Here is a 24,641-nt window from a genome sequence, read left to right as displayed (position 1 = left end):
GGCGAGGGATACACAGGGCGTGGAGGATGTGTCGCAGTGATGGAGGATGGGGCGAGCATGGGCGCGCGAGAACGAGGGGAGAGGGGAAAGAGGGAGAGAGGGAGAAACGACCGGTGCCGCTCAGTAGGCGCCGCCGCCGACGCCGCCGCAGTAGCCTTGCGCCTGCGCGAGGTGGGGCGGCGGGCCACGACCCATGCCGTTCTGCTGCGGCGGCGACATCATCTGGGCCGTCGGCGGGACGTGCTGGTGCTGGTGCTGCTGGTGCTGCTGCTGCGCCTGGAGCTGCGGCGGCGGGGCCTGCGCGCCGCCCTGCCCGCCCCGACCCCAGAAGCGGCGACCGCCCTGCTGCTGCCGAGGGCCCTTGTCGCCGCCGCCGCCGCCGCCGCCGCCGTTGCCGCCCGGCTGCTGCGGCGAGCCCGAGACCGACTGCGACGCCGCCGGAGCGTAGTGCGGCGGGATCTGCTGGACGGGCACCTGCGCAGCGGCGGCACCGGCACCGTCGCCGTCGGCGCCTGCAGCCTGCTGGCGCCGGAACTGCGCCTCGTACCAGGCGTAGTCCTGGAGGAGGCTCGTGCGGCTCTGGTACCCGGCGATGATGCGCAGGACCTCGAGGCCGGCGTCGTACGGCACCTCCTGCGTGTCGCGCGACGACGTGACGGGCTTGTTCTCGGGCGTGTTGTTGAGGCGAATGTGGCGCAGGGCCGAAAGCGGCACGTCCTTGATGTAGATCCACCGGACCTTGAGGACGCCTTTCCATTTGTCCGACGCCCACACGTTGGACGACATCGAGTAGTCGACGGGCGTGAGCATCTGGGCCATGCCGGCAAAGTGACCGCTGCGGTGAGAGAGCGGGTCAGGGATGCCGGGCCGAGAGGACGAAGAGGGAGAGACGGCAGCGCACCTCGCGTTGACCGAGAAGAAGAGGTAGATCGGGCCCTTGTCGGCGCTCTCGCGGAAGGCCCGGTCGAGGCGCTTGTTGCCGAGGTCGGTCGACGCCCAGATCTCGTACTTGAGCGACTGTGGGCCGAGGAGGACGAGTCAGTGAGAGGCACGAGGGAGGAACGCTCGGGCCGGCGACAGTGGCGACGCACCTTGTGCACGTCCTCCTCGGTGTAGCTCTTGATGACGAAGAAGCGGGCGTTGTGCGGCTTGAGGTCGAACACGGCCGGGTTGTAGCCCTTCTTGGCGACGAGGCTGTTGACGTCGATCGGCGTCTCGGCGGGTGCGTCCTGCGCGTCGAGGCCGAGCTGCTGCTGCTGCTGCGCCTGCGCCGACCCTTGAGGACCCAGCGAGGCGCCGGCGAGGTCAAAGCTGGGCGGGACGACGGCGCCCTGGGCGCGCATGGCGTCCATCGCCGACAGCGCCTGCGCCATCTGCGACTGGAGGACGTGGATCTGCTGCTGCTGCTGGTGCATCTGCTGCAGGGCGGCCGGCGACGGCCACCCGTTGGCGCCGGGCGGGCCCGCACCGTCCAACGCCGAGGCGGCGCCGGCGGCGAAAGGACCGGGCACGCCGCCCGGCGGGAATAACGGGAGCGCGACGTTGGCCGCGGTCGGCGTCGCGCCGCCGACGAGGAACTCCTTCTGGCGCGACCAGTCCATCGAGCTCGCGCCAGGAACGGCCGTGAGGTTGCCGCGGGCGTGCGGCGCGCCGGTCGTCGACTCGAACGAGCCGAACGCGGGACCGAGACCGCCCTGCGGCGGCTGCGACGACTGCTGGAGCTGCTGGGCGTGATGGAGCTGGTGCTGGGCGAGCTGGACCGGCGGGGCGTACTCGCTGATGCCGTCGAGAGCGTGCGGGTGGGCGAGGTGCGAGTGACCGATCGGCGGCACGAACGCGGCCGCGCTCAGGGGCCCTTGACGAGCGCCGAAGCCGAGGCCGAGCGGTGCGCCGAGGGCGTCGGACGACGTCATGAGGGGCGGTAGGCGGCGGGAGCCCTGCTGCTGCTGCTGAGCTTGCGGCGCCGGGAGCGCGTTCGGGCTCGGCGAGTTGCGCTCGAACCCTGCCGCGCCAAAAGCGTTGAGCTGCATGGCGCCGAGGGCGTCGTCGAGTCGACGAACCTCGTCGGCGAGTGCTGCGCCGGCGCTCGGCACGGGCGGCGCCGACTCGCTCGCGTAGTCGGCCGTGTGCGAGTGCGAGCCGCGCGAGCTCGTGCTGCCGCCCCGACTCAAGGACCCGCTCCCTCCCGCCCCGCCCGCAGCAGGGCTCGAGCTGTACGCCGTGGTGCGCCCGAGCTGCTTCGTCTCCTCCTCGGTCGGGCTCCACGGGCTCTTGGCACCGCCCAACCCGTTCACGACGGGGCTCAGCGCCCTCGCCGGCCCTGCCGCGCCCGCGCCGCTCGCGTCACTCCTGCTCCCGAGCGAGTTCGAGTGCGACAGGCGCGCGCCGGCGCCGTTGCCGACCGAGGGCGACTGCGACGACGACGACGAGCCGCTCGGGCCGTGCCCGAGCGATTGCGAGTGATGGAGCGCGAGCGGGGCCGGACTCGTGCCGGCGCGAGTGCGCGTCCCGAAGCCGGCGATGGTCGACGCGTTGGCGAGGGCGAGCGAGCCGAGCGCGCGAGGGTGGTGCAGGTCGTCGGCGGCGGCGACGGCCGGGTCGGCCCAGCCGCTCGCAGACGCGGGCGACGAGGACAGCGTCTGCTCGATCGACGCTTCGCGTTGCCGACCGCCGCGCTGGTACGTGTGGAGCGACTGGTGGCGGCGCACGAGCGAGGCGTTCTCGGTCGGGTTGGCGATCGACGGGATGGCCGAGGCGGACGAGGGCGGGAGCCAAGGGTCGGCGGTGACCTGGCGGCGAGGCTGATGCGAGTTGTACGAGGTGGCGGTCGAGCTCGACTGGCGCGAGCCGGCGAATGGCGACGAGAGCTGGGACGAGAAGGACGAGGAGAGGGGAGGGGTGCGGAGGTTGTACGGGTCCTGCAGGTCGTCGACGGCGTTAGTATCGTCGACGGGAGAGTGCGAGGGGATGAAGAATGAGGACGCACCTCGTCGCTGCCGAGCCCGGGTCCATCTGCCCCACTCTTCCTCTCGTCGATGAGGCCGCGCTCCCAGTCCTCCTCGATCTCCTGCCCGCCCAGCTGCTCTTTCTCCTGCTCGAGGAACGGCTTGAGCGAGTTCTTGTGCCGCAGCGGCTGCTCCTGGCCGTCCGGGCTCGGCTGGAGCGGCGGGCTCGGGGCGACGGCGGGCGCGATTGGCGGCGATGACAGCGACGGCTGCGGCTGGTGCGGGCGCCGCTCCGTCAGGGCCTGGTCGCCCTTGCCGCCGCGCACGACGACGAACGAGCTGCGCTTGGGCTCGGGCGGGACAAAGCCCTGGACCGTCCCTGCGCTGCTCGCGCTCGGCGAGTCGCCCTGCTGCTGCTGCTGCTGCCCGCCCTGCTCGTGCTCGTGCTCATGCTCGTGCTCGGCGACACGGTTCCACGCGACCTGGGCGTCCGGACCGGCGAACGCGGCCGATGCGGGATGGGGCTGGTGCGAGGTCGAAGGGTCGGCGTCGGGGATTCCGCCGTGGCCGATGTCGGACCAGGCGGCGTAGGGCCCGCCGCGAACGGGCGACGGCGGAACGTAGAACTCCTGGTCCTCCTCGGACAGGCCGACGCCTTGACTGCTCGAGGGCGACGGCAAGGGGAGGGCGTGTGCGACGAGAGGCGTGAGCGGACGAGGGGGAGGGGGAGGAGGCAAATCAGTCAGGGCTGCACCGCCAACCGGCACACGAGACGGGGGAGGGAGGGCAGGACGCACAGTGCGAGTCGTGCACGGTTGCGCTCGAGGCGGACGAGCCTGCTCGAGGCCGAGACGGTGTTGCTCGAGCGCACCAAGCCGGCGCCGGTCGACGAAGTGGGCGCGGCCTCGTCGAGTGCGCCGAGTGCGCCGTCATGGGCGTAGCCCTGCTGCGCGATGCCCTGGGTGGCTGCGCCGGCTCCTGCGGCGTGGTTGAGCGACTGGGAGCGGCCGACGGAGCGCGAGCGGTTGGCGTCCCGGACGGGCGACTGCTGCTGGGCGCTGAGGTGCAGCCTTGGCGGCTGCTGGCGGGGCTGCTGCTGAGCAGGTGCGTCTGCTGGAGGTGCAGCGCTCATCGCCGGGGGATGCGCCGAGCTGAGGACGGAGAGGCGAGAAGAGGCCGACTCGGAAAGCGACGAGGCGCCCGCGCACAAGGGCGGGGCAACTGTTCCTCGAACTCGGCTTGCAGCGACGGCGACGCTCACTGTGCAGACAGGCTCGCGCTCACAGGACCAGGCGCACCGACGAGCGAAAAGAGCGAGTCACCCTCGCTTTTCTCTCGGTCGAGCCGGTTCTTGCAGAGCGTGCAGTGCAGGGGAATCGCGCAGGGCAGATGCAGCAGACATGGACAGGGTGTAGGCGTGTGTGGCAACGTGGGACGAGAGAGGGAGAGACGGCGCGGGAAGTACACAAACCGAGAAGGGGACGACGACGACGAAGGCGGGAAAGGCGAGCTATTCACAAGGGTTCGGCGGGTCCAGCGCCGCAGACGCACGGCGCACGGCTCGACGAGGGTCAGGGAGCGAGACCCTGCAACGGCGCGGCGGTGGTCGGGGTCGAGACGCCGGGCGAAGGTGCCGGCGACGGACCGCGCAAAGCGGGCGACGACTGCTGGTCGCGCTCTTGGTCGCGCTCGGGCCGGTGCCAGCGAACGACCTGTGGATGAGGGTTGTTAGCGCGGCTTGATGGCGCCTCACAACCCGGGCAGTCGCGGCAAGACCGCCGTGCGAGTCGAAAGGGAGAGATTGAGACGCACCTCGACTGCCGCACCCTTGCTCGTCTTGCGCTCCTCCTGCGGCTCCTCGTCGTCCTCGTCCTCGTCCTCGTCCTCGTCCTCGTCCTCGTCCTGCCCTCGGCTCCGCTCCCCCTCGCCATCGTCCTCCTCATCGTCGTCCTCGTCCTCCTCCTCATCGTCTTCTCCTCCTTCCTCATCGCCGTCGTCCTCCTCCTCTTCTGGCTCCTCGAGCACCTCCTCGAGCTCGCCCTCGTTGTCGTCCTTGTCCTCGCCCGGGCCGACCTCGACGACGTCCTCGTTCTCGCCCCGGCGCCCAATGACGGTCGCCCTCGACTCGTCGCCGCCCTGCGCGCCCCGACTCGCGCTGCGGTCGCGCTTGGCCTGCGCCGCGAGCGCTGGGCTCACAGCGCGCTCGGCGTCGACGTTACCGTGCGCCGCCTTGTCGGCGAGGCGGTGTAGGTCGGCCTCCTTGTCGCGGTCGACGAACCCGGCGCTGCTGCCGGCGCGCGACAGGCTCACGCCGCGGTCGGTGCTCGTGCGCCGGCTGCCCGGCCTCGACGACGCCGACGGGCCTTGGCCGAACGGACCCGACGCGTCGTCGCCGGCCCCGCCGAGCTGCCAGTCGACGCCGCCGCCGCCTCCTCCACCGCGCTCGCTCCCGGCCCGGCTGCTCGTGCGGCTGAGCGCAAGCCGCTCGCGAGCGACAGCGGCCGCCTCGCCCGCCGCCTCGATGTAGTGCAGGCTGAGAGCGTCGGTGCTCGCGTGCCGGCTCAGGTTGGGCGAGTGCGACCGGCTCGCGCCGACCGAGCCCGAGCCCTGGGCGCCGACGCCGCCCTGCGACGGCTGCGCCGAGGGCCGGAAGCGTCCCGCGTGCGGCGACGGCGAGCGCGAGCGGCGCGAGGACGAGCTGCGGCGCGAAGTGGGGCGCGACGGCGACGCCGAACCGTGGCCGTGGCCGTGCGGGTGGCCGAGGGTCGGGAGGGGCGAGTGCGAGGGGGAGCGGGCGTCGGCAAAGGTGAGGGACGACGAGAGGCGCTGCGAGAGGGCCGAAGCCGAGGGGATGGACGAGTCGCCGGGGTGGTACGTCCCGCTCGGCGAGTGCAGCTGGTCGTCGTCGTCTGCGGGCGAGCGTAGCGGTCGGTCAGTCGCGCTCGACTCGGACGTGGAGCCCTCGCAAGAGAGAGAGAAAGAGGAGGAGAGGGACGCACCGAGTGCAGGGGACGAGTCGGCGCCGATGCGCGGCGGCGGCACGAACGGCTTGACGCGGTTGGCCGTGCTGTTGCGGCGCGTGCCCGGGCGGTCCTCGGGCTTGGGCAGCGGCGCAAAGTGGCAGTGCGGGCTCGGCGGGCTGCTCGCGCGACGCAGGGCCGCCTGGGCCGCCTCGTCGGCCTGGGCAACCTCGGGGCTGAAGTGGGCGCCTGCGCCGTCGCCCGTGTAGAGGGTCGACAGGGTCGGCTTGGTGAAGGACGACGCCGTTGGCGGGGAGCCGACCGTCGACGGGTTGGTCGACGGCGGCCCGTTGACCCACCCTGGGCCGCCGCCGCCGCCTCCGTCGCTCGAGAAGCCGCCGTCACTCGCGGCCGAGCCGTCCGGGCTCGCGATGCGCAGCAGGCCGGGCGAGGCGGCGCCGCTCAGGGACGGCGAGCGGGCCTCGGGGGCGCGCAGGGTCAAGCCGGGCGAGCCACGGTCGCTGACATCGTCGGCGCGATCGCGCGAGGTCGACGAGCGGGGACGAGGGAGGGGGAGCGCAGGCGCGGGGCCGCCCTTGTTGAGGAGGATGCTCGACGGCTGCGGGCTGAAGTAGCCGCCCTGGGGCTGCTGCTGTCCTCCTGCTGCTGCTGCTGCGGGCGTCTGGCCCTGGTGGACGCCGGGCGAGGGCGGGTCGGAGAAGACGGGGCTCTTGAGGGCAGAGTTGCTGACGGCGACGTGACCGGGCGAGGTCGAGCGCTTGATGATGGGGGGCAGCGCGGTAGGAGGCTCGGCGGTCATGTCCTCCTCACAGTCGGGTGCGAGGGAGTCGAGTGGGAGGGATGAGGGGAGCGGCGGCGTGGCCAAGGTGCTCTGACGCCAGCTACGGCCTCCAGCCCTCTCTGCCTCTCTCGGTGCTTTTTCCTGTCTCGAGGGCCGCAGGAAGGTGCACGTCTATACTGCAGTCGAACTCGCAAAGTGGGACATACAGAACGAGACCGCGAGGGCGAGCACAAACCCCTCGCGCGAGAGTGGGGGGCGGCCGCGCGCAAGGGCCACCGTCAGGTCGACGCAACCTGCACGCCGCGGTGCTCTGCGTCGTCGACGCCCTTGCCCTTGCGCACCCGCCTGCGCTCGACGTCGAGGTCGCCGTCCCCTGCTTCGCCTCGCGCCGCCGCCGCCGCGACGCCGACGAGTCCGTCGGGCGGCGTCCTCGGCGCCGTCAACTCGCTCGCGCTCGTCTCGTCGTCCTCGTCGTCGCCGAACCGCGGTCGACCCTCGTCGTCGTCGAGCTCGTCGTCGTCGACCGTCGCCGGCACGTCCTCCCTCGAGTCCTCCGGCAGCTCCTCCTCGATCGCCTCCTCGATGTGCTCAATCTCGCGGCTCTTGCCCTTGGCCTCGCGCTCCATGCGCCGCGCCTCGTCGACGCTGCCGGACGACGACGTTGCCGACGACATCGACAGGCTGCGGCCCCGGAACGCGGCGCCCTCGTCGGCGAGCGCTCGGCCCTGCGCCGACTCGTCGTCGGCGCCTGCGTCCGACTCGCCCGCCGTCGACGCGTTCGACGCGCCCGACGTGCTCGTCGCCGACGCCGCCGAGGTCGTCGACGAGCCCTTGACGCGCTTGAAGAGCTTGGACATGCCGCGCTGGACGTCCTTCCACGAATAGACGTCCTCGGGGAGCGGACCGCCCTCGTGCCAGGCGAGCGGACCTGCGAGAGAGACAGGGAGAGCCAGAGCGTCAGGACCGTGTTCTCAGGAAACCGCTGGCGAGGGACGCTCGACCCGCGTCGGCTCGACCGGCACCTCGCGAGAGACCGAGAGAAAAGGCCTCGAGGCGACGCACCGGCGTACTTGGCGCTCCTGACGTTGGGCGTCCCACCTTGGCTCTGGATCATCTGGGCCCGGCTCGCGACGCCGATGCTGAGCGAGTTGCTCCGGTGCGCCCTCCTGCCCGGCGGCAGGGGCGCAAATTTGACGCTCGTGCCGGCCGACGAGCCGTTGGACGACGCCGTCGAGTCGAGCGTGAGGGTCGAAGACCCGCCGGGCGACGACGGGAGCTGGAGCGACTGGTTGCCGGACGGCGAGCTGTGCGCTGCGGCGGCGGCGGCGGCGGCCGAGTGCGAGTGGGGCGCGGCGGGCGAGACGGACCGCGAGCGCATGCCGTGCGGGACGCGCTGCGCTCGAGGGGGCGAGGTGCTGAACGTCGGGGTGGCGGGTACGCTCGAGTCGCTCGCGTCCTGGTTGAAGAAGTGGGCCGGCGGTGGGGACTGGTACACCTCGACCGTGACCGAGGGGGCGCGCCGGCGCTGCGGGGCTTGGTCGGGGAGGGTGCTCGTGCTCGCGGCGGGTGCAGGCTGAGGTTGCTGAGGCGCAGGCGGCGCTGGTGCGAGTTGCTGGTCGAGCGAGGCGCGGCGAAAGGGGTTGTGGAGGCGAGGCGGCGAGCGGCTCCTCGTCTTTGCCGGGAGCGGGTTGAGGAGGATGCTCTGGCTCGGCGGCGGGGCGGACCCAGGCGAGGGCGGCAGGCGAGGCACGCACGGCGGGCTGGTCGAGTGCACGACGACGTCGCCTGGCGACGACGACAACGAGTCGGGCTCGCCTTCTCCTCCTGGCTGAGGCTCGTCGTGCGCTGCGCCGCCGACCGCGGGCGGGCCGGGTATCGTGATCGGAGCACTCATCGCTCACACGAGTGGAGGAGGAAGGAGAGGAGGGGGGGAGCCGCGAGGGGAAGTCGGGGTCGAAGGGAGGCCGAGGGGGAGGGGGAGGGGGACGCGGCGGCAGCGGCTTGAACGAGTGCGGCTGCGCCGGTGGTCGCTCGTGTGCTCGATTCGGGCCCTTGTCGACAGGTTCCGCGAACAGCGAGTCCGCCGGAGCGAGGTGTGGAAGAGAGAGGATCGAGCCCCGCCGCGCAGCTCTCGTCGTCGGCGTCTCGTTCCGAAAAAGCCCTCGGCCGTCTCGCGGCAACGCTCCTTGCAGCTTCTGCTTCGTCGACGACGAGTGCAATGCAGCGATAAAGACGACCCGCGTCTGAGCCGCGCTCCGTCGAAGCCTCTCGTCCCTCCCACCGCTCCTCCTTCTCCGCACGGCTCCCCACTGCCCGGCTCCACGCCGTATCTCCCGCCGCTCCTCCTCACCGCGAGCACTTGCCGACAGCTCGCGGATCGCCCTGGTCGACGCTGTACCGCGGGATCCGCTCGCGCCGCGAGAAGAAGGCCGGGCTGTCCTCGTCCTTGAGCTGCAGCTCCTCGACGACCTCGACGAGCGCCGCCGCCGACCGGTGCCGTGCCCGCTCATGCTCCGGTCCCGCACGCTGCGTCTCGTACCCGGCCGCCACGGCGGCCTGCTCGGGCGCGCCGTCGCCGTCGCGCTCGCGCAGCGTGAGGGTGGGCCGCCGAGCGAGCGACTCGCCTTTCGCGCCCGACGAGCTCGACGTGCCGAGCGGGTCGGCGCGACTCGTTTCGCGCAGCTCGCGCAGCGACCCGACGCGGAGCGGCACGGCGCCGCACGGGTCGTACAGCGGCACGTTGTCCTCGTCGACAACGAGGTCGCCGTCGGCGGCTCGTGCGCGAGGTAGCTCCTGCATGGCGACGACGGGGCGGGCGTGCGCGATGCGCGCGCCGGCGATGTCGACCGATGCACGAGCGCTCGACGACGTCCAGTGCGCCGAGTTGGCCGAGGTCGAGTCGAGCGAGGCGTGCGGGCGGTGCGGGAGGTGAGGGGGAGGAACGGTCGACGGGTGCATCAGGGTGGCGGCGGTCGAGGTCGAGCCGAACGGGTTGTGGAACGAGGTCGGTGAAAGAGGCGCGGCGGTGGCGGGGTGACGAGGAGAGCGGGAAAAGTGAGGTGGGCGAGGGAGCTCGCTCGAGGACGACGCTCGGGGCACGCTGCGCTTGCGCAAGTGCGCCGCCGCGATCGGGTGCGTCGCCGATGACGCGACGACAGGCGCATCGACGTCGCAGACGGCGGTGCCGAACACCTGCCGCACAACCGGTGCAGGCGGCGGCCCGTGCCCGACCTCGTCGCTCGCCCTCGGGCTCTCCCACCTGCCGCTGCCCTGGACAAGCCTCGGCTCGCCCTCCCTCCACCGCTCTCTCATCTCTCGCGGCGGTACGCTCGGCAGCGGCCTCGCCGGCGGAGGACCCGGCGGGAGCCCGGCGCCGCCGACCCGAGCGGCCGAGGGCGACACGCCGTAGAAGCGCTGCGTCTCGGGCAAGCGCGACGCCTTGCGGCGCCACGACGACGCGCGGGCCAGGCGCTGCGCCCATGTGCGCGAGGCGAGCGCGTGTGGCGGGTCGCCGAGGGCGCGAGTCGGGAGGGAAAGGGTCGGGTCGGCGAGGACGGTGGACGAGGGAGGGCGGTTGAAGCCGTACGGATGCGGCGAGCACTCGGCACCGCCGCCTACGACACGCGGCGCCGAGGCGTCCCGCGACGGCGCCGCCTGCCCTGGCGCCGACAGCGGTATGGGCGACGAGCGCGGCCGCCCGCTGCGGCCGCCGCCGAGAGCCGCGAACAGCGAGCTCGCACGCGATTGCCGTCGGCCCGTCTCGGCGTTGAAGTCGTGGCGGGACGAGCGCTCGTGCTCGTCGGCGGCTTGTGCGGCTCGACGGCGACGCAGGAACAGGACGAATAGGAAGACGATGACGGTGACGACGAGGATCGTGCCGATGACCGCGCCGGCAATCGCGCCTGGCGACGTACTGCTGCTCGCCGTCTCGAGCATGGACTTGGTCGACGTCGGTGCGGCGGGGGCGGACGAGGTCGAGGGCGGCGCCGAGTTGGACACGGTCGACGAGGACGAGGCTGCAGCGCTTGACGCGACGAGCTGCGGCACCTGGTCGGTCCTTTCCCTGCACGGTGCAGCCCGCTCTTCAGTCCGGGTCATTCCGGGAGATCGAAGAGGGAAAGACTGGACGCACGAGAAGGAGATGGCCACACGGTCCAGCCGGACGAGGCCGTCGCCCGTCGCCTGGAGCACGACTCGGTGCGCCGTCGCCGGATCGAGGTTGCTCGCGACGAACAGCCTTACCGGCGTGTCGAGGCGGGTACTTGGGCGGTGCACGGCGGCGGACGCGACGATGCCGTCCAGCTCGACGACGAAGGCGGCCGACGCGGCGCCGTAGAGCGAGACCTGCTCGCCTGTTCGCGCGAGAAAGAGTCAGGTGCTGCCCTATGGGTCGCAGAGAGGCAGGAGGGGGACGCACCGAGAAATGCAAAGTCGACGAACGCCCCGCTCGAGTTCGTCTCGCGCGCAGCTCCACCAGCCCACCCCTGCGCGCTGACCTCGGTCCACGCGGGCGTCGGCGAGTAGTGCAGGAGAGCATCCGAGTCGTCGAACGAGGTGGTGCGGGCGGTGGCGGAGGCCGAGACGAGGAGCGAGATGATGAGGAGGCGGGGAACGAGGGGAAGGAGCGCGAGGCGGCGTCGAGCGCGCATGGGGCGAACGGGTGGCGCAGTCGAGGCAGAAGAGCCAGCTTCCCTGCCTGGTGGACAAGGGTGTACAACACTGGGCGAGACGAGGAGGGGAGGAGGGCGGAAGAGGACGAGGACAAGGGGAAGAGGGACGCGGCTCGGTGCCGAACGAGGTGCGTGCGTGCGGGTCGCTCGCGCCTCCTCCCCCCACAAACTGCAACGTCGACGGGCGCGGACGAGTTGCACGTCGTCGACTCTGCTACTGCACGACCGCCTCCGGGACCGCCACCGCCGGCCACAGGTGCACCTTGCCCGCCGCAGGAGCCGACCTCGCACCGCCCTCGCCGACCGCACAGTCCACCCACCGCCGCCGGCTCGCGTCGACGCCGAGCATGTCGAGGAGCTGCGTCGCCTTGGTCGGCATGAAGGGCTGGAGGAGCGTCCCGCTGAGACGCAGCGTCTCGGACCCGAAGAAGAGGGCGCGGTGAACGTCGGACGGCGAGGCGGTCGCGAGCCAGGGCGAGAGGAGCTGCACGTGGCGGTTCGACTCGGCGAGGGCGTCAAACACGACGGCGAGGGCGCGGTGGACGTCGAAGGCGGCGAGGTGGCGGTCGAACGAGCCTGCAGTGGGCGAGAGAGGTCAGTGCGCGCTCGCGGGGGAGAAAGTGGAGGTCGGGCGCACCTGGAAGGTCGCGCAGGAGCGCGAGGAGCGCCTCGTCCTCCTTGGCGAGACGATCCGGCATCGTGTACATGAGCTCGGGCGCCTCGAGCTTCTTGACGAGCTTCTTGGCCGTGACGCGGCTGAGGAGGTTGCCCATCTGGCCGGCGAGGTCCTTGCGGTAGAAGCGCTCGATCTCGGTCGCCGAGTAGTCTGCATCGCGAGCTTGTCAGGAGTGCTCATGCAGGGCGAGAGACGAAAGAGAGGGAGGCGCACCTGCGTCGCTCGCCGAGTTCCCGCCGACCCGCATGAGGTACAGCCGCATCGCGTCCACGCCCCAGAGCTGCATCGCCTCGAACGGGTTGGCGACGTTGCCGCGGCTCTTGCTCATCTTGAACTTGTCCATCGTCCAGTGACCGTGTGTGAGGAGGTGCTTCGGGAGCGGCAGGTCGAGGGCGAGGAGGACGGCGGGGAGGTACAGGGCGTGGAACCTGTGCGAGGCGGGAGCGTCAGGGAGATCATGGACAGGAACGAGGAGGTAAAGGACGCACCGGACAATGTCCTTGCCGACGACCTGCAGGTCGGGCGGCCACAGTTTGCCCTTCTCGAACGCCTCGCCGCCTCGCCAAGGGTAGCCCGCCGCCGTCAGGTAGTTGACCAGGGCGTCGATCCAGACATAGATCGTGTGCTGCGGGTCGCCGGGGACAGGGATGCCCCACGAGAGGCGTGACGCTGGGCGCGAGATCGACAGGTCGTTCAGGTCGGTCGAGGTCGGGTTGGCGAGCGAGGCGACGAGGGCGGTCGTGCGAGAGGAAGGTTGGACGGCTGCGTGTCGGCTCGAGGGTTAGTCGCTGTGAGATGGAGAGTGTAACGCAAGGACGCACGATTCGGGGACGAGCTGAGCCACTCGAGCAGAGGGTCCTTGAACGCCGACAACCGAAACTTGTAGTTCTCCTCCTCCATCCACTCGACCCTCGTACCCGTCTCGGTCGAGGCCTGCGCTCAAGAGGAGGAGTCAGTGACTGGCAAGTACGCGAATGAGGGAGAGGCACGACGCGCCATGTACTTGTCGCCCGACTTGGGGTCGATGACCTCGCCGACCTGCGCCTCGGGGACGTACGCCTCGTCCGAGACGGCGTACCAGCCGGCGTAAGACGACTTGTAGATGTACCCTCGCTGCTGAAGTTCTCTCTGTGGGCCCCTGAGAGTCAGTAGGGGCGACAGGAAGAGGAGGGCGAGCGGGACGCACCCAGACGTGCTCGACCGCGGTCCTGTGACGAGCCTCGGTCGTGCGGATGAAGACCTGGTGGTCGATGTTGGCGGCTTGTGCAAGCTCCTGCGTGTGCACTGTCAGCTCGTGTGCCTGCAAGGAGAGGCGAGGAGAGCTGGACGCACCCTGAACCGCTCCGAGACGCCGTCGCACAGGTCCTTGGGCGCGATCCCTCGCGCTTCGGCGACACGCTGGATTTTGAGGCCATGCTCGTCGGTCCCAGTGCACATGACAGCGCCCTTGGACGGGTCGCGCAGGCGCGCATGGCGTGCGTAGATGTCGGCGAGAAGGGTCGAATGGAGGTGCCCGACGTGCGGATCTGCGCAGAGCTGTCAGCTCACGCTCGAGTAGGACGGGGAGGAGAGAGGGGCGCACCTGCATTGACGTAGAAGATGGGCGTGGTGGCGTAGAAGGTTTTGCTGGTGCCAGTCGAGGCGGCGGCCGCTGTCGCGAGCGAGCGGGACCGGGCGAGGTGGGACCGCGTGAGGGCAATGACCTCGGGCGGTAGTCGTGCACATAGTGCTCGTAGCGACATGCTGGGCGAGTCGATAGCTCTGTTGGAGCGAGCGGTCGAGGGTGAGAGGGCCAACTCCTCGAGCTGATGAGAAGACGAGCCTCTCTCGCTCACCCCACCACTCCTGCGAGCCCCAGCACTGCTCCAGCCAGCGCAGAGTGCGCTTCACGCACTGTGGTGCGCGCTACCGTGCGCGCTCGGTGTCGCTGTCCCCGTCTCGCGCCCTCGCCTCCTCCCCCTCCTCGTCGCCCAACTTCTCTCCGCCCTCGCTCTCTTCAAGGTCGACGCGGGCACGGCGGGAGCAGCATGCCTCGGCACGGGCAGGGACAGGGCCAGCTCATGGGGCCAGGTCCCGCCACGACGTCGGCGGGTCGCTCGACCGTGCTCCTCTTCGTCAGCGACTCGCACTTTCAGCTTTCCGAGGAGGTCGAGGGTCGACGGCCGCCTGACCGCCTGGCGCGCGGTCCTCCCTGTCGTTTCTATCGCAGAGTCCTCCCTGTCCTTTCTCCTATCGTGCCGCTTTCTCGGCCTGGGACTTGCGTGGGGGGATCGAGCGAGCCGGAGCCGAGATCCGCGGCCACGGCGGCCTGCCGTCGACGAGCGCGTCTCTGATTGCGCTTTCGAGGACCCGCTCCTCTTGCTCTCTTCCTGCTGCACCCCCGCCACGAGCCTCAACAGCAATGTGCGTCACCTCTTCCTCCAATTCGCCCTCCCTCGGCCTCGAACTGACGAGCCCCGTGTCCTGCAGGCCTTCCGCCGACATGAGCGCGACGACGACGCTCTCGCAATACCTCCTCGACCGCCTCCACCAGCTCGGCGTCAACACGATCTTTGGCGTGCCGGGCGACGTGAGTCTGCGAGCTCTCTTGCCTGTCCGCCGGTCGAGGGGACCCGGATTGACCTCGTCCTTGTCGTCGCGTGCAGTTTACCCTGAGCCTCAACGACGTGATCGAGGCGGACCCTCGCATCATGTGGACCGGCTGCTGCAACGAGCTGTGCGTCCCCAAAACTTCTCTCTCCCTGCCCGAGCGGCTCGGGCGCACGTCGTTGCTGACCTCTCGTCCGGACTGCAGGAACGCGTCCTACGCCGCCGATGGCTACGCCCGGGTCAAGCAGGCGCAGCTCAACCGCACGCCCGACCCGCAGACGGGCAAGATTGCCGGCGGCGTGCGAGGCATGGCAGCGATCGTCTCGACTTTCGGCGTCGGCGAGTTGTCGTGCGTCAACGGCATCGCCGGCTCGTACGCCGAGCGCATCCCTGTCCTGTCGATCGTCGGTGCGCCGAGCACCAAGTTGCAGAAGGGTCACGTCCTCATCCACCACCACCTGGGCGACGTCGGCGGTCGTACGTCCTCTTTCCTCGCCGGTCTCCCTCGTCCTCTCTTCCGCCGTACCCTGGCGCACAACTGACACTCTCCTATGTACAGGGTTCGACATCTTCAAGGACGCGACGGCCGGCATGACCTGCGCGCAAGCCTACCTCACGTCGGCCGACAACGCCGCCGAGGAGATCGACCGCGTCCTGCTCGCCATGCTCAAGACGGCTCGTCCCGGCTACGTCACGATCCCGACCGACCTCGTGTACGCCAAGGTCGACGCGTCACGCGTGCGCACGCCGCTCCTCCCGCTCGCCGACCCGCTCGACGAGCGCATGCCCAACGGCAAGATGCTCAAGCACGAGACGCAGGACCGCCTCGACTTTGTCGTGAGCGAGATCGAGCGCCTGTGGGAGACGGCCAAGGACCCGATCGTGCTCGTCGACGCGTGCGCAATCCGCTTCGGCGTCGGCCACCTCGTCGAGGAACTGGTCAAGGCGACGGGCGTGAGGTGGTACACAAGTGCGTCGCTCTGCGCCTCTCTCTTCCTACCTCGCGTCGCGATTCTCTCAGAGTCGAGCCCTAACCGCTCTCCTCTGCCGCAGGTCCGATGGGCCGCACCGTCATGGACGAGGACTCGGAGAACGGCTTCGGCGGCGTCTACATCGCCCAGCTTTCGGACGACGACTTGCGCGACGCTGTCGAGAAGACGGACTTGGCCATCATGGTCGGCGCGATCCGCAGCGACTTGAACACCGGCCTCTGGTCGACCCGGATCAAGACCAAGAACATCGTCGAGCTGTGCGCCCGCTCGTTCCCCTCCTCGTCCCTCTCTTTCGCGCCACTGACTTTCTCTCGCTTTTTCCCCCTCTCTCTTCGACAGGCATTCATCCTGTACCTCCGTCCAGTACGCCGAGTACGACGCCATCTCGTTCCAGCTCCTCTTGCCCGTCCTCGCCAAGACGCTCAAGCGCAAGACGACGCCGCCTCCCGAACGCCCTCTCGCCGTCGCCCGACCCATCGCCCCTGTCGGCGAGCCGAGCGAGCCCGTTACCAACGCCTTGCTGTGGCCGCTCGTCGGCAACTTCCTGCGCGAGAACGACATCGTCGTCGCCGAGGTCGGGTGCAGCTCGTTCGGCCTCCTCACGACGCCCTTGCCCAAGGGCGCGACCCTCGTCAGTCAAACCTTGTGGTCCTCGATCGGCTGGAGCGTAGGCGCCACGCTCGGCGCACTGCTCGCCGCGCAAGAGTCGCCCGTTCCGCGGCGGGTCCTCCTGTTCGTCGGCGACGGCTCGATGCAGCTCACGGTCCAGGAGGTCGCCACCATGGTTCGGTACGGCCTCAAGCCGACGATCGTCCTGCTCAACAACGCTGGGTACACCATCGAGCGCTTCATCAACGGACCGACCGCGCAGTGCGTCCCTCTTCCTCTCCTCGTCCTCTGGGTCCCTTCCCGTCCAGCGCCCTCTTCCTCTCTCGCTCCGCACCCTACAGCCTACTGACTGCGCTGCTCGTCGCTCTCGCAGGTACAACGACATCTCGCTGTGGGACTGGTCCAAGGTCCTCCCGCTCTTCACCCCTCCCGCCGCTTCCACCTCGTCGCCCGTCAAGCCCGGGCGCTTCTTCTCGGCGTCGACGCGAGGCGAGCTCGAGGCGATCCTTGCAGACGACGACTTTATCGCGGCCGACCGGGTCCAGATGCTCGAGGTCAAGTGCGACCGGCTCGACGCCCCGAAGGCGCTCCTCAAGCTCGGCGAGGTGGTGCGCTGCCCTGTTCGCCCTCTCCCTCTCTTCCCCCGCGCATCGATTGACCTTGATCCCCGTCCCGTCGACAGACTCGCAGGATCAACTCGGCCTGAGGGCGCGTCGTCACGGTCGAGGAGAAGAGGCCCGGGCGTCGAGCAGAGGGAGAGGGAGTTAGATTTGCGGCGGTCGTGTTCTGCATCTGTCATATCATCCACACGTGCATCGTCTCGATGGGAGCCCGCGTGAACCGCTCGAGAGGTTGGCTTTGCCGGTGTTTTGCGGCGTCTGACAGGAGATGGTCGCCTCCTCCCTCGCCTCGTATCGCTCGCCCCACCGCACGAGCAGCCTCATCAGCAGCCTAGCAGCCTCTCCGAAGCCGACTTGATCCACTCGAGCTGCACGCAGCCGCCCGCACACCCTCGCCGCCCCTCCTCCTCATCAGCAACAACCGCCATGGCGCCCAACTGCGTCCTCCAGACCTCGATGGGCGACGTCGCGTTCGAGCTCTACGACGAGCACGCGCCCAAAACCTGCAGGAACTTCCGCGAGCTGTGCAAGCGCGGCTACTACTCGGGTGCGTCGCCGTTCTCCTCCTCCTCCCCCCGCCTCCTCTCTTCCTCCCTCCCTCCCTCACGGCACTGACTCTCGTGACCGCGCGCAGGCACCGTCTTCCACCGCATCATCGCAGACTTCATGATTCAAGGCGGCGACCCGACTGTGAGTCTCGCGGTTGGCTGGCGCTCCTTCCCCACCTCGCCGCCAGCGCTGACCACTTTCTTTCCTCGCGCTCGCAGGGCACGGGTCGAGGCGGCGTCTCGATCTACGGCGACAAGTTCGAGGACGAGATTGTGAGTCACCGAGCCTCCATCCCCGAGGTGAGGCGCGCGTCTGACGCCTGTCCTCCCCTCTCAGCACCCCGACCTGCGGTTCACGGGCGCCGGTATCCTCGCTATGGCCAACTCTGGGCCCAACAGCAACGGCTCGCAGTTCTTCATCACGCTGGGTGCGCCACTTGTCTCTCTCTCTCTCTCCCTACTCTTCCCGCAGGTCGAACCATCCTGACCTACCTTCCTCCCTGATCCTCCTCTCGCTCTCTCGCCCCACGTTGCCCGTCACGTCTCCCTGCAGCACCGACACCTCATCTCGACCGCAAGCACACCATCTTCGGCCGAGTCGCGAGCGGAATGCAGGTCGTGCAGCGGTTGGGCGCGGTCGTGACGGATGGCGAGGACCGGTGCGCCCTCGCTCTCGCTCTCTCTCCCACCTTTGCCAGTCACTGACATCGAGACGTGCCCGCAGGCCAAAGGAGAACATCAGGGTCATCAAGTCGAGGGTTGCAGATGCGTAGCCGGCGTCGAGCGGGAAAAGCAGACGTCGAATGCTCTCACTTTTCTGCTCGAAAGGAGAGAAAGAGGAGCGAGCGAACCAGCGCTCGCTCTCGACAACATGTTTCGGCAAAGAGTGTCTACGGTCACCTCGCTCGACCTGCTTCTGTGTCTCGCTCCTCGCCCGCCGCCTCCTCGTCACGCCGAGAACCGGACCGGCCGCTTTTTCGGCTGCGCCTCCTGCTCCTTCTCCGCCTCGCCGGCGTCATTCGCCGACAAGTCCTGCTCGTCGCGCCGCACGTGCTTCTTGGCCCGGCCGTGCGCCGTCGCCCGACCTGCTCGAGGAGAGGGCGCAGGCGACGTCCAGCTCGGCAGCCAGCGCTCCCTCCACGAGGGCTCGTCCTTGCGCACGTCCCACAGGACGTCGATCTCGCGCAGACCGGCCTGGACGGACGGGTGCGCGCAGGTGTGGCGCAGGAGGGTAACGTCGGGCGAGAGCCGCTCGACCGAGGCTGTTGCGAGAGAGAAAGGGAGAGTTAGTCTCCCTTTTCGCAGGAGGGCGAGCTCGACAGCTCAAGAGAGAGAGAATCAGACGACGTACAGAGGTAGTACGTGAGCTTGTCGTCAAACTCGCGCAGGCCGCGCCGAGAAGGTCGACGAGGCTCGTGCGCCTCCCACGTCCACTCGATGCGCGACAGGTCCTCGGGCGAGAGCGCCTCGCGGTGGAAGGTGATGCTGTGCCCGACCGTGAAGACGACGAGCCCGCCGTCAAAGAGCCACCGGCGCAGGAAGTTGGGCCCGCCGACCGCCGAGCTGGCTTGGCCGAGGAGCTTGATCGCGTCGATGCCGTCGACGCCCGGGATGAGGTCGAGCCAGCCGGCCCAGTGGCTGTAGACGCAGAGTGTGAGCGACTCGAGAGCGACGTGCGACCCGGCAGAAAGGTGAGAGGCAGAGCGACTCACTGGAGGGAAAGGAAAGGAGCCGAGCCGGCCGTCAAGTAGCCCGTTGCGTCGCCTCGAACGTCCATCTGGCGCAGCGCGGGAATCTCCTCGACGAGCTGCTCGAGCGGGATGCCACGAACCCATGCGGCGCAGTGCGACTGCAACTTGAGAAGGTCAGTTCGTCGAGCGCACCGACCTGAGGAAGGAGAAGTTAGGAGAGGGGAAAGGGGTGAGAAGGGGACGCACCACGATGCCGTCGCCGCCGAACATGTGCGCGAAACGAGAGGCGCAATCATCGACATGAGGCTGCATTTTGCGAACGAGCGACCGCGACAGGATGAGCCCGGCGCCACCGAAACCTGGACGAGAGGAGGGTCAGTGCGCGCTCATGCCGACAAAGACTTGAGAGAAAGGCAGACACGAGGACTTACCGATCTTGCCGAACGTCTGGAAGTTGCCGACCGTCTCGCTGTGCGCGCCGAGGAAGAAGTCCTCGCGCCAGTCGTACCCGGCGAGCATCTCGCGCAGCATCTCCGAGTCCGAGAACCACGTGTCGTCGTCGCCAAAGATGTACCACTCGACGAGCGGGGCGCCGTCCTGCCACCTGCGACGCTCGCTCTCGACCCACGCGTCACGGATGAGGCCGAGGACCCGCATCTCGTAGCGCTCGCCGGCGCGAGAGCTGTCGCGCATGGTGCACGAGAGTCCACGACGGCGAAACTCGGCATTGGCGAGCGACAGGCCCTTGCCGTCGCCCTCGCCCTGCGCGTCCGTGACGACGCAGCCGGGCGCCGTCGTCGCTGCCGGCTTGACGCGGCTCGACGACGAGGCAATGGCCGGGTCGACGTCGGGCGCCGACATGAAGTGGCGCCAAACAGGCGAGTACTTGACGGCGCGCTCGGGCGTAGTGCAGACCGAGAAGAACAGCTCGGGGCTGCGAGCGCCGGCGTGGCTCGAGGGCTCGAGGGAGGAGGACGGGTTCGACTTGGGCAGGATGGGGAGCGAATGGACGGACGGCGTGATGCACTGCTTAGGGTGGTCGAGTGCGACAGGGAGAGACGACGCGACGCCGTCAAAGAGAGGGTGGTGCTGGGTCGAAAGGGTCGGGTGGAACGGGGTCGACAGGATCGTGTTGTCGGGGTTGCGGTGAGGCGGCGCGTCGGCGGCGATAGGGCGAACGCGCACGACGACTCGATGTTGGTCCTCGCCCGGCGTCGCCGGCGAGACCAGCCCGCTCGCCTCGCACGAGTCGCCCCGCACAGCGGACTTGACCGTCCGAGCGACCTCTCGTGGCACGGCGCCTCGCGACAGCGACCACACCCAGTACACGCCGACGACGCCGACGAGGAGCTTTGTCCATCGAGTCGGCCCGGTCACTGAGCGCTTGGCGAACGAGCCGGCGAGGGAAGGCAGGAGAGGTTGCTCATGGCGGTGCAGGCGCGTCGCGCGGTCGTTCGGCGGCGGGTTCTTGAACATGGCGGCGTCAAAGGCGAGTGTGTGCGGCAGGTGCTCGAGAGCGAGAGTAGCTGTGCGCGCTCGGTGCCGGCACCGAGAGTAGGGACGCAGCGAGAGGGAGCGGGAGCTGGGACAGACGTCGGGCAGCGACGGCCACCTTGCGCAGGCCCGCCTGCGCCGCAGCAGCGGACGTTGCACCAGCCTGGGGTGCCAGGCAGCGCGGAGCTTCGCGCCCAACGGTCGGCGATGGCACCCCAGGGCAGCTAGTTCGCGGCCTCGCAGCACGGGGTTGCGCGCTCTTCGTCTGGCTCGCTGCGCGCTATGCGGGGCGATACGCAGAGGTGCGACGGGTCCGGCACCGCAGCCTGAGCAGCTTGAAGCAGTGCGCGTAGCGCGCACAGCTGTGTGCGGCGAGCGAGAGGCGAAAGCAAAAGCGCGAGCTGATGAAAACTGAAAAGCGGGGGCCCGCCGGTGACGACGTTGGCGACAGCGCTGCGCGCGAGAAGAGCTGGCGAGCGGCCAGGCAAGCTGCTCTGACGGCTCGCTTGAGTCTGCGAGCGCTTGCAAAGACGAGGAGGCGGCGGCGGGGCCGGCGGGAGAGGAAGCTGAAGCTCGAGCCCGGCTTCACGTTCTCTCGCGCACACTCTCGCAGGCGACGACGAGAACGAGAGACAAGCGGAACAAGCGCGCGTTGCAGAATGTATGGACAAGGACGCGGTGCCAGGAGGGGAGGGAAGAGCGACGCTCAGTGCTCGTCCTTCGCGACCGGCGGCGCGCCTCGGAAGTGGCTGCAGGGGCGACGTCAGGGCTGCACGCCTGGCACGAGGACGAGAGATGCTCACTGGTTGAACATGCAGCTGTCGGGTGGGCGAGAGGTCAGTGAGGACCGCTCGTTCGGATCGAGGAGGCGCGAGCGCTCGAGGGGGGAGGACAAGTGGACGCACGGAACTCCGTTCTCGGCCCGCCAGGTACACTTGCCCGTCCGCATGAGCTCCTGTTTGAGGCGAGTATTGTCAGTGTCTGGCCCGAGGCAGGCTGGGAGGGTGAGGGCGCACCTTGCAGTTGATGGTCGCGATCTCCTTCTTGAGCACGCGGCGGCCGCGGCTCGTCAGGTCGTCTGCGGGTGCGACGTGTCGGCGTCAAGGCTTCGGGCCGGGAAAGAGGCGATAGAGAGGACGAGGACGCACACGCGTGGCTCCTGTGGCAGCTCGGGAGGGTGCAGCCGTCGACCGAGAAGTAGTACCAGCAGCATCTGCGGGGCGGGGCAAGTGGGTCAGGACTCGCTCTAGCGGCTGCACGAGTCGGACGTACATCTGCGGGTCTGCGGGCGAGAGAAAGGTCGTGAGTCTGAGTCGCTCGAGGACGGGGAGAAGAGCCGCGACGCACTCTGGTCGAGGAGGCGCGCGGTCGGGTTGAAGCGGTGCCTCGACGTCGGCGTCGTCAGGCTGGCGTAGAACGTGGCCATGTCGGCGCCTTCAGGCGCAGCGACGGGTCGCTCGCTCATCGGGAGCTCGAACTTGGGCGTCTTGCCGGCGGCACGCTGCGGCAGCGCCGTCAACTTCTTGTCCGTCGCCTTGACGGCTCCTGCATAGGCGGTCGACGACGGCTTGTGGACCGAGGGCGACGAAGGAATGTCGGGGGAAGGAGAACGAGCGCGCGAGTCGAGGCTGGTGCCGAAGAATCGCGCAAAGCTGGTCACCCGCCACCCGCTCGTCGACAGAAGGTCCCGCTCGTCCTCGCTCTCGCTCGCGTTGACCCTGGACACAGTTGAAGAGCGTCAGGACGAGGTAGGCGCGGCAGAACCGTGAAAATGAGGGGACGCACAGGATGATCTTGAGCCCGACCTCGACGAAGAGGGCGACGTCGCCGGGCAGCAGCGCCGGGCACGTCTCGTACAGGCGTTCCAGCTGTGCGCCGACGATATAGATGTGCTCGAGGTTGGACGCGAAGCCGAGGGCGAGGAGGACCGTCGCGATGGCGGCTTCGACGTCGCCGGCCGTGTCGACGCACTGGTTGTTGGCCTCGCTCGCGAACCCGGCGCAAAAGTCGTCCCAAGTAGATGCCGACCTGCAGGAGAGGAGGTCAGTAACGCTCGCCAACCAGGGGGGGAGACAGAGAGGGCGCGAGACGCACGAGATGACCTTGCTGCGCAAGAGCTCCCTCACGAGCTCGACCTTGTTGTGAAAGAAGAGGGTGAGGACGACAGGACGACCAGGCTTGTCGCCACCAGCGACCGAAAAGTCTTGGGCTGGCGGGGAGAGAAGAGGGTCAGGCTCGGGCGGGTCGGCGAGTCGACCGCGTGGCGCACGCACCCGAAAGGTCTTTCTCGATCTCCCACCTGCGAGAGAGGGACAGGCGGCAAGCGTCAGTAACTCGTAAGGGACTAAGAGCGATCTAGGGACGCACAGGAGGCGTGTCGCGACGTCCTTGCCGCCGGTGTGCCCTTGCGAGAGTGGGCCCTGGTTGAAGAGGACGCTCGACCTGCACGTTGGGCAAGGTCAGGACGCTCGGGCAAGGTGCAGGGGTAGATGATGGACGCACCCATTGATGAGGCACAGGACGAAGGGCGGCCCGTCGTAGTACGTCTCGGGCACAGCTTGTGCGGCTCGAAGAGAAGCAGAGCCAGGTGCGCCCGCGGCCGACAGGCACGACGACCTCGACGCGATGAGCTGACGGCGGTCCTCGGCTTCGCGGGAAAGCTCCTCGTTGACCTGTGGGCGCCATCGTTAGCCGCCATCGCGGCGAACCGGACGAGAGAGAGCGAGAGAAGGCCAGGGACGCACCGCCTTGAACGACCCGACTTGCTCCTCGAGAGCTAGCCTGCGCCGCTCCTGCTCGCTCCTGCACAGCTCCTCGCCGTCTGACCCTTGCTCTTGACACTCGGCCAGAGGCGGTGGCGCCTCGAGCTGGTCGACCTCGGCCTGGAGCGTCTCGCACTCGTCGAGAAGGCGAGCGACGAAGCCGTCCTGCGACGCGCAGAGGCTGTGGGTAGAGACAGGATCAGGACCTTTGGACGCAGGTGAGAGGAAAGGGCGAGGACGCACGCTTGCCACTGCGGATGAAGAGGGCGAGAGGAGGAAGGGTCGGCGAGTCAGCTCGGCTCGAGAGAGAGAGAGAGAAGAAGGGGCGGGAAGAGGCAGGACGCACCGTTGTCGCACGCTCTTGCAGTGCCCGTGACATGCCCGCGACAGAGCTGGAGCAGAGCGCACTCGCGCGAACGAGTGAGGTGACGAGGAGGGGGCGAGCGCGGAGTGTCCGAGAGACGGACGGCTCGAGCCACCCGAGCCGACACGAGCGAGTCGCACAATTTCCGGCGCTCGACTTGTTCTGCGTAGAAGGCGACAAGCACGAGCAGCTAGTACGAAGCGCACGGACGAGCAGACTCGCGGGCAGGGTTTCTCTCGAATCGCGCTCGAACTCGCGACGATCGCGAGCAGGTCGCTGCTTGCACACTCGGCTAGACCGCTCTCTGGGGTCACTCGCCGCACAGTGCGCGCCTTGCAGCGCCACGGCCCTGCCGCCACGGGACGTAGCCACTCGCCTTCGGAGGGTGAGAGCGACGGCCCGCCGGCCAGCTCGCCGCCCGAGGCGGTAGTACCGACTCGCACTCGAGGCGGACGAGAAGAGCGTCGAGGTGATGGACGAGAGGGAGGGGACAAAGGCGGAGACGCGAACGACGAGGTGGACGAGGTGGAAGGCGAGGGCGGCCGGGCCGAGTCGAACGACAGGAGCTGTACCGACGTCTCGAGCGACATGAGAGCGTTGGACGGCCAGTCTATGACTCTGCGGGAGGTTGTGCGTGAGCGTGCGAGGCGAGACGGGACGAGAGGGGGAGGGGAGCGAGACGCACTTGTCGGCCAAGCTCCTGTGCCTGACCCTCCTGGGGCTGCGCACTGCGAGCCCTTCTGCTGCGAGAAGTCTCCCGACCGGCGTACCCGGGTCGCGCCCCATCCCGCTCGCCCTGGCGCCGAGAGCGCGGCGCGACTCGAGGGTAGAGTGTCGCGACGAGGACGGCGAAGCGGCGGCGGCGTTGGGCGCTTCGAGGGATGCCGCACTTGGGCGAGAGCGCATGCTGTACGGCGGA

The 24,641-nt window shown here is 69.2% G+C and overlaps 10 protein-coding genes across 10 annotated transcripts in view; 2 read left to right on the top strand and 8 right to left on the bottom strand.

Annotated features, from left to right (window-relative positions):
• Positions 1 to 24,641, bottom strand: part of RHOBADRAFT_64864 (uncharacterized protein) — a 186,160-nt gene that overhangs the window by 26,709 nt on the left and 134,810 nt on the right. The window lies entirely within an intron of this gene.
• Positions 121 to 1,343, bottom strand: RHOBADRAFT_13962 (uncharacterized protein; the record flags this gene model as incomplete). The annotated part of the gene is made up of 3 exons (XM_018412168.1): positions 121 to 835; positions 902 to 1,017; positions 1,092 to 1,343. 3 exons carry the CDS (start codon positions 1,341 to 1,343, stop codon positions 121 to 123), a joined length of 1,083 nt encoding a protein of 360 aa, XP_018272075.1.
• Positions 4,317 to 6,725, bottom strand: RHOBADRAFT_53025 (uncharacterized protein; the record flags this gene model as incomplete). The annotated part of the gene is made up of 3 exons (XM_018416629.1): positions 4,317 to 4,657; positions 4,758 to 5,854; positions 5,945 to 6,725. The coding sequence occupies 3 exons, from the start codon at positions 6,723 to 6,725 to the stop codon at positions 4,517 to 4,519; spliced, it is 2,019 nt and encodes a 672-aa protein (XP_018272074.1). The 3' UTR covers positions 4,317 to 4,516.
• On the bottom strand, positions 6,861 to 8,601 carry RHOBADRAFT_53024 (uncharacterized protein; the record flags this gene model as incomplete). Its single annotated transcript, XM_018416628.1, has 2 exons — positions 6,861 to 7,635; positions 7,770 to 8,601. 2 exons carry the CDS (start codon positions 8,599 to 8,601, stop codon positions 6,986 to 6,988), a joined length of 1,482 nt encoding a protein of 493 aa, XP_018272073.1. The 3' UTR covers positions 6,861 to 6,985.
• Positions 9,054 to 11,356, bottom strand: RHOBADRAFT_53023 (uncharacterized protein; the record flags this gene model as incomplete). Its single annotated transcript, XM_018416627.1, has 3 exons — positions 9,054 to 10,770; positions 10,840 to 11,059; positions 11,125 to 11,356. 3 exons carry the CDS (start codon positions 11,354 to 11,356, stop codon positions 9,054 to 9,056), a joined length of 2,169 nt encoding a protein of 722 aa, XP_018272072.1.
• RHOBADRAFT_53022 (uncharacterized protein) lies at positions 11,545 to 13,817 on the bottom strand. Its single transcript, XM_018416626.1, has 9 exons — positions 13,636 to 13,817; positions 13,386 to 13,579; positions 13,240 to 13,326; positions 13,050 to 13,181; positions 12,875 to 12,986; positions 12,542 to 12,815; positions 12,267 to 12,481; positions 12,015 to 12,203; positions 11,545 to 11,953 (listed from the first exon to the last, which is right to left on the bottom strand). Exons 1-9 carry the CDS (start codon positions 13,793 to 13,795, stop codon positions 11,592 to 11,594), a joined length of 1,725 nt encoding a protein of 574 aa, XP_018272071.1. The 5' UTR covers positions 13,796 to 13,817; the 3' UTR covers positions 11,545 to 11,591.
• RHOBADRAFT_43458 (uncharacterized protein) lies at positions 14,081 to 16,949 on the top strand (the record flags this gene model as incomplete). The annotated part of the gene is made up of 10 exons (XM_018414226.1): positions 14,081 to 14,207; positions 14,444 to 14,456; positions 14,523 to 14,622; positions 14,699 to 14,769; positions 14,848 to 15,119; positions 15,202 to 15,612; positions 15,696 to 15,891; positions 15,974 to 16,504; positions 16,617 to 16,851; positions 16,926 to 16,949. 10 exons carry the CDS (start codon positions 14,081 to 14,083, stop codon positions 16,947 to 16,949), a joined length of 1,980 nt encoding a protein of 659 aa, XP_018272070.1.
• Positions 17,170 to 18,225, top strand: RHOBADRAFT_66314 (uncharacterized protein). Its single transcript, XM_018418933.1, has 6 exons — positions 17,170 to 17,410; positions 17,498 to 17,553; positions 17,631 to 17,684; positions 17,749 to 17,839; positions 17,965 to 18,070; positions 18,136 to 18,225. The coding sequence occupies exons 1-6, from the start codon at positions 17,290 to 17,292 to the stop codon at positions 18,182 to 18,184; spliced, it is 477 nt and encodes a 158-aa protein (XP_018272069.1). The 5' UTR covers positions 17,170 to 17,289; the 3' UTR covers positions 18,185 to 18,225.
• RHOBADRAFT_53019 (glycosyltransferase family 31 protein) lies at positions 18,198 to 20,578 on the bottom strand (the record flags this gene model as incomplete). The annotated part of the gene is made up of 5 exons (XM_018416625.1): positions 18,198 to 18,673; positions 18,763 to 19,049; positions 19,124 to 19,260; positions 19,349 to 19,461; positions 19,534 to 20,578. The coding sequence occupies 5 exons, from the start codon at positions 20,576 to 20,578 to the stop codon at positions 18,360 to 18,362; spliced, it is 1,896 nt and encodes a 631-aa protein (XP_018272068.1). The 3' UTR covers positions 18,198 to 18,359.
• Positions 21,303 to 23,737, bottom strand: RHOBADRAFT_43455 (uncharacterized protein; the record flags this gene model as incomplete). Its single annotated transcript, XM_018414225.1, has 15 exons — positions 21,303 to 21,345; positions 21,400 to 21,414; positions 21,502 to 21,551; positions 21,613 to 21,674; positions 21,745 to 21,809; positions 21,869 to 21,878; positions 21,944 to 22,314; positions 22,382 to 22,624; positions 22,691 to 22,805; positions 22,870 to 22,895; positions 22,964 to 23,038; positions 23,099 to 23,268; positions 23,341 to 23,539; positions 23,602 to 23,609; positions 23,705 to 23,737. The coding sequence occupies 15 exons, from the start codon at positions 23,735 to 23,737 to the stop codon at positions 21,303 to 21,305; spliced, it is 1,485 nt and encodes a 494-aa protein (XP_018272067.1).

This window comes from Rhodotorula graminis (assembly GCF_001329695.1).
Source record: "Rhodotorula graminis WP1 unplaced genomic scaffold RHOBAscaffold_5, whole genome shotgun sequence".
NCBI lineage: Eukaryota > Fungi > Basidiomycota > Microbotryomycetes > Sporidiobolales > Sporidiobolaceae > Rhodotorula > Rhodotorula graminis.
The sequence above is the reverse complement of the archived record's forward strand: the minus strand, read 5'-3'. Positions and strand labels throughout refer to the sequence as shown.

What these genes read in the sequence shown, in the direction of transcription:
- RHOBADRAFT_53022 (XM_018416626.1), bottom strand. Translation starts at nt 13,795, where the DNA reads ATGTCGCTACGAGCACTATGTGCACGACTACCGCCCGAGGTCATTGCC. An exon ending in GCGTCTCGGAGCGGTTCAGG is followed by an intron (nt 13,327 to 13,385) that starts GTGCGTCCAGCT and finishes GTGCACACGCAG; the next exon opens with GAGCTTGCACAAGCCGCCAA. An exon ending in AGTCGGGCGACAAGTACATG is followed by an intron (nt 12,987 to 13,049) that starts GCGCGTCGTGCC and finishes TCTTGAGCGCAG; the next exon opens with GCCTCGACCGAGACGGGTAC.
- RHOBADRAFT_66314 (XM_018418933.1), top strand. Translation starts at nt 17,290, where the DNA reads ATGGCGCCCAACTGCGTCCTCCAGACCTCGATGGGCGACGTCGCGTTC. An exon ending in TTCAAGGCGGCGACCCGACT is followed by an intron (nt 17,554 to 17,630) that starts GTGAGTCTCGCG and finishes TCGCGCTCGCAG; the next exon opens with GGCACGGGTCGAGGCGGCGT. An exon ending in GCAGTTCTTCATCACGCTGG is followed by an intron (nt 17,840 to 17,964) that starts GTGCGCCACTTG and finishes GTCTCCCTGCAG; the next exon opens with CACCGACACCTCATCTCGAC.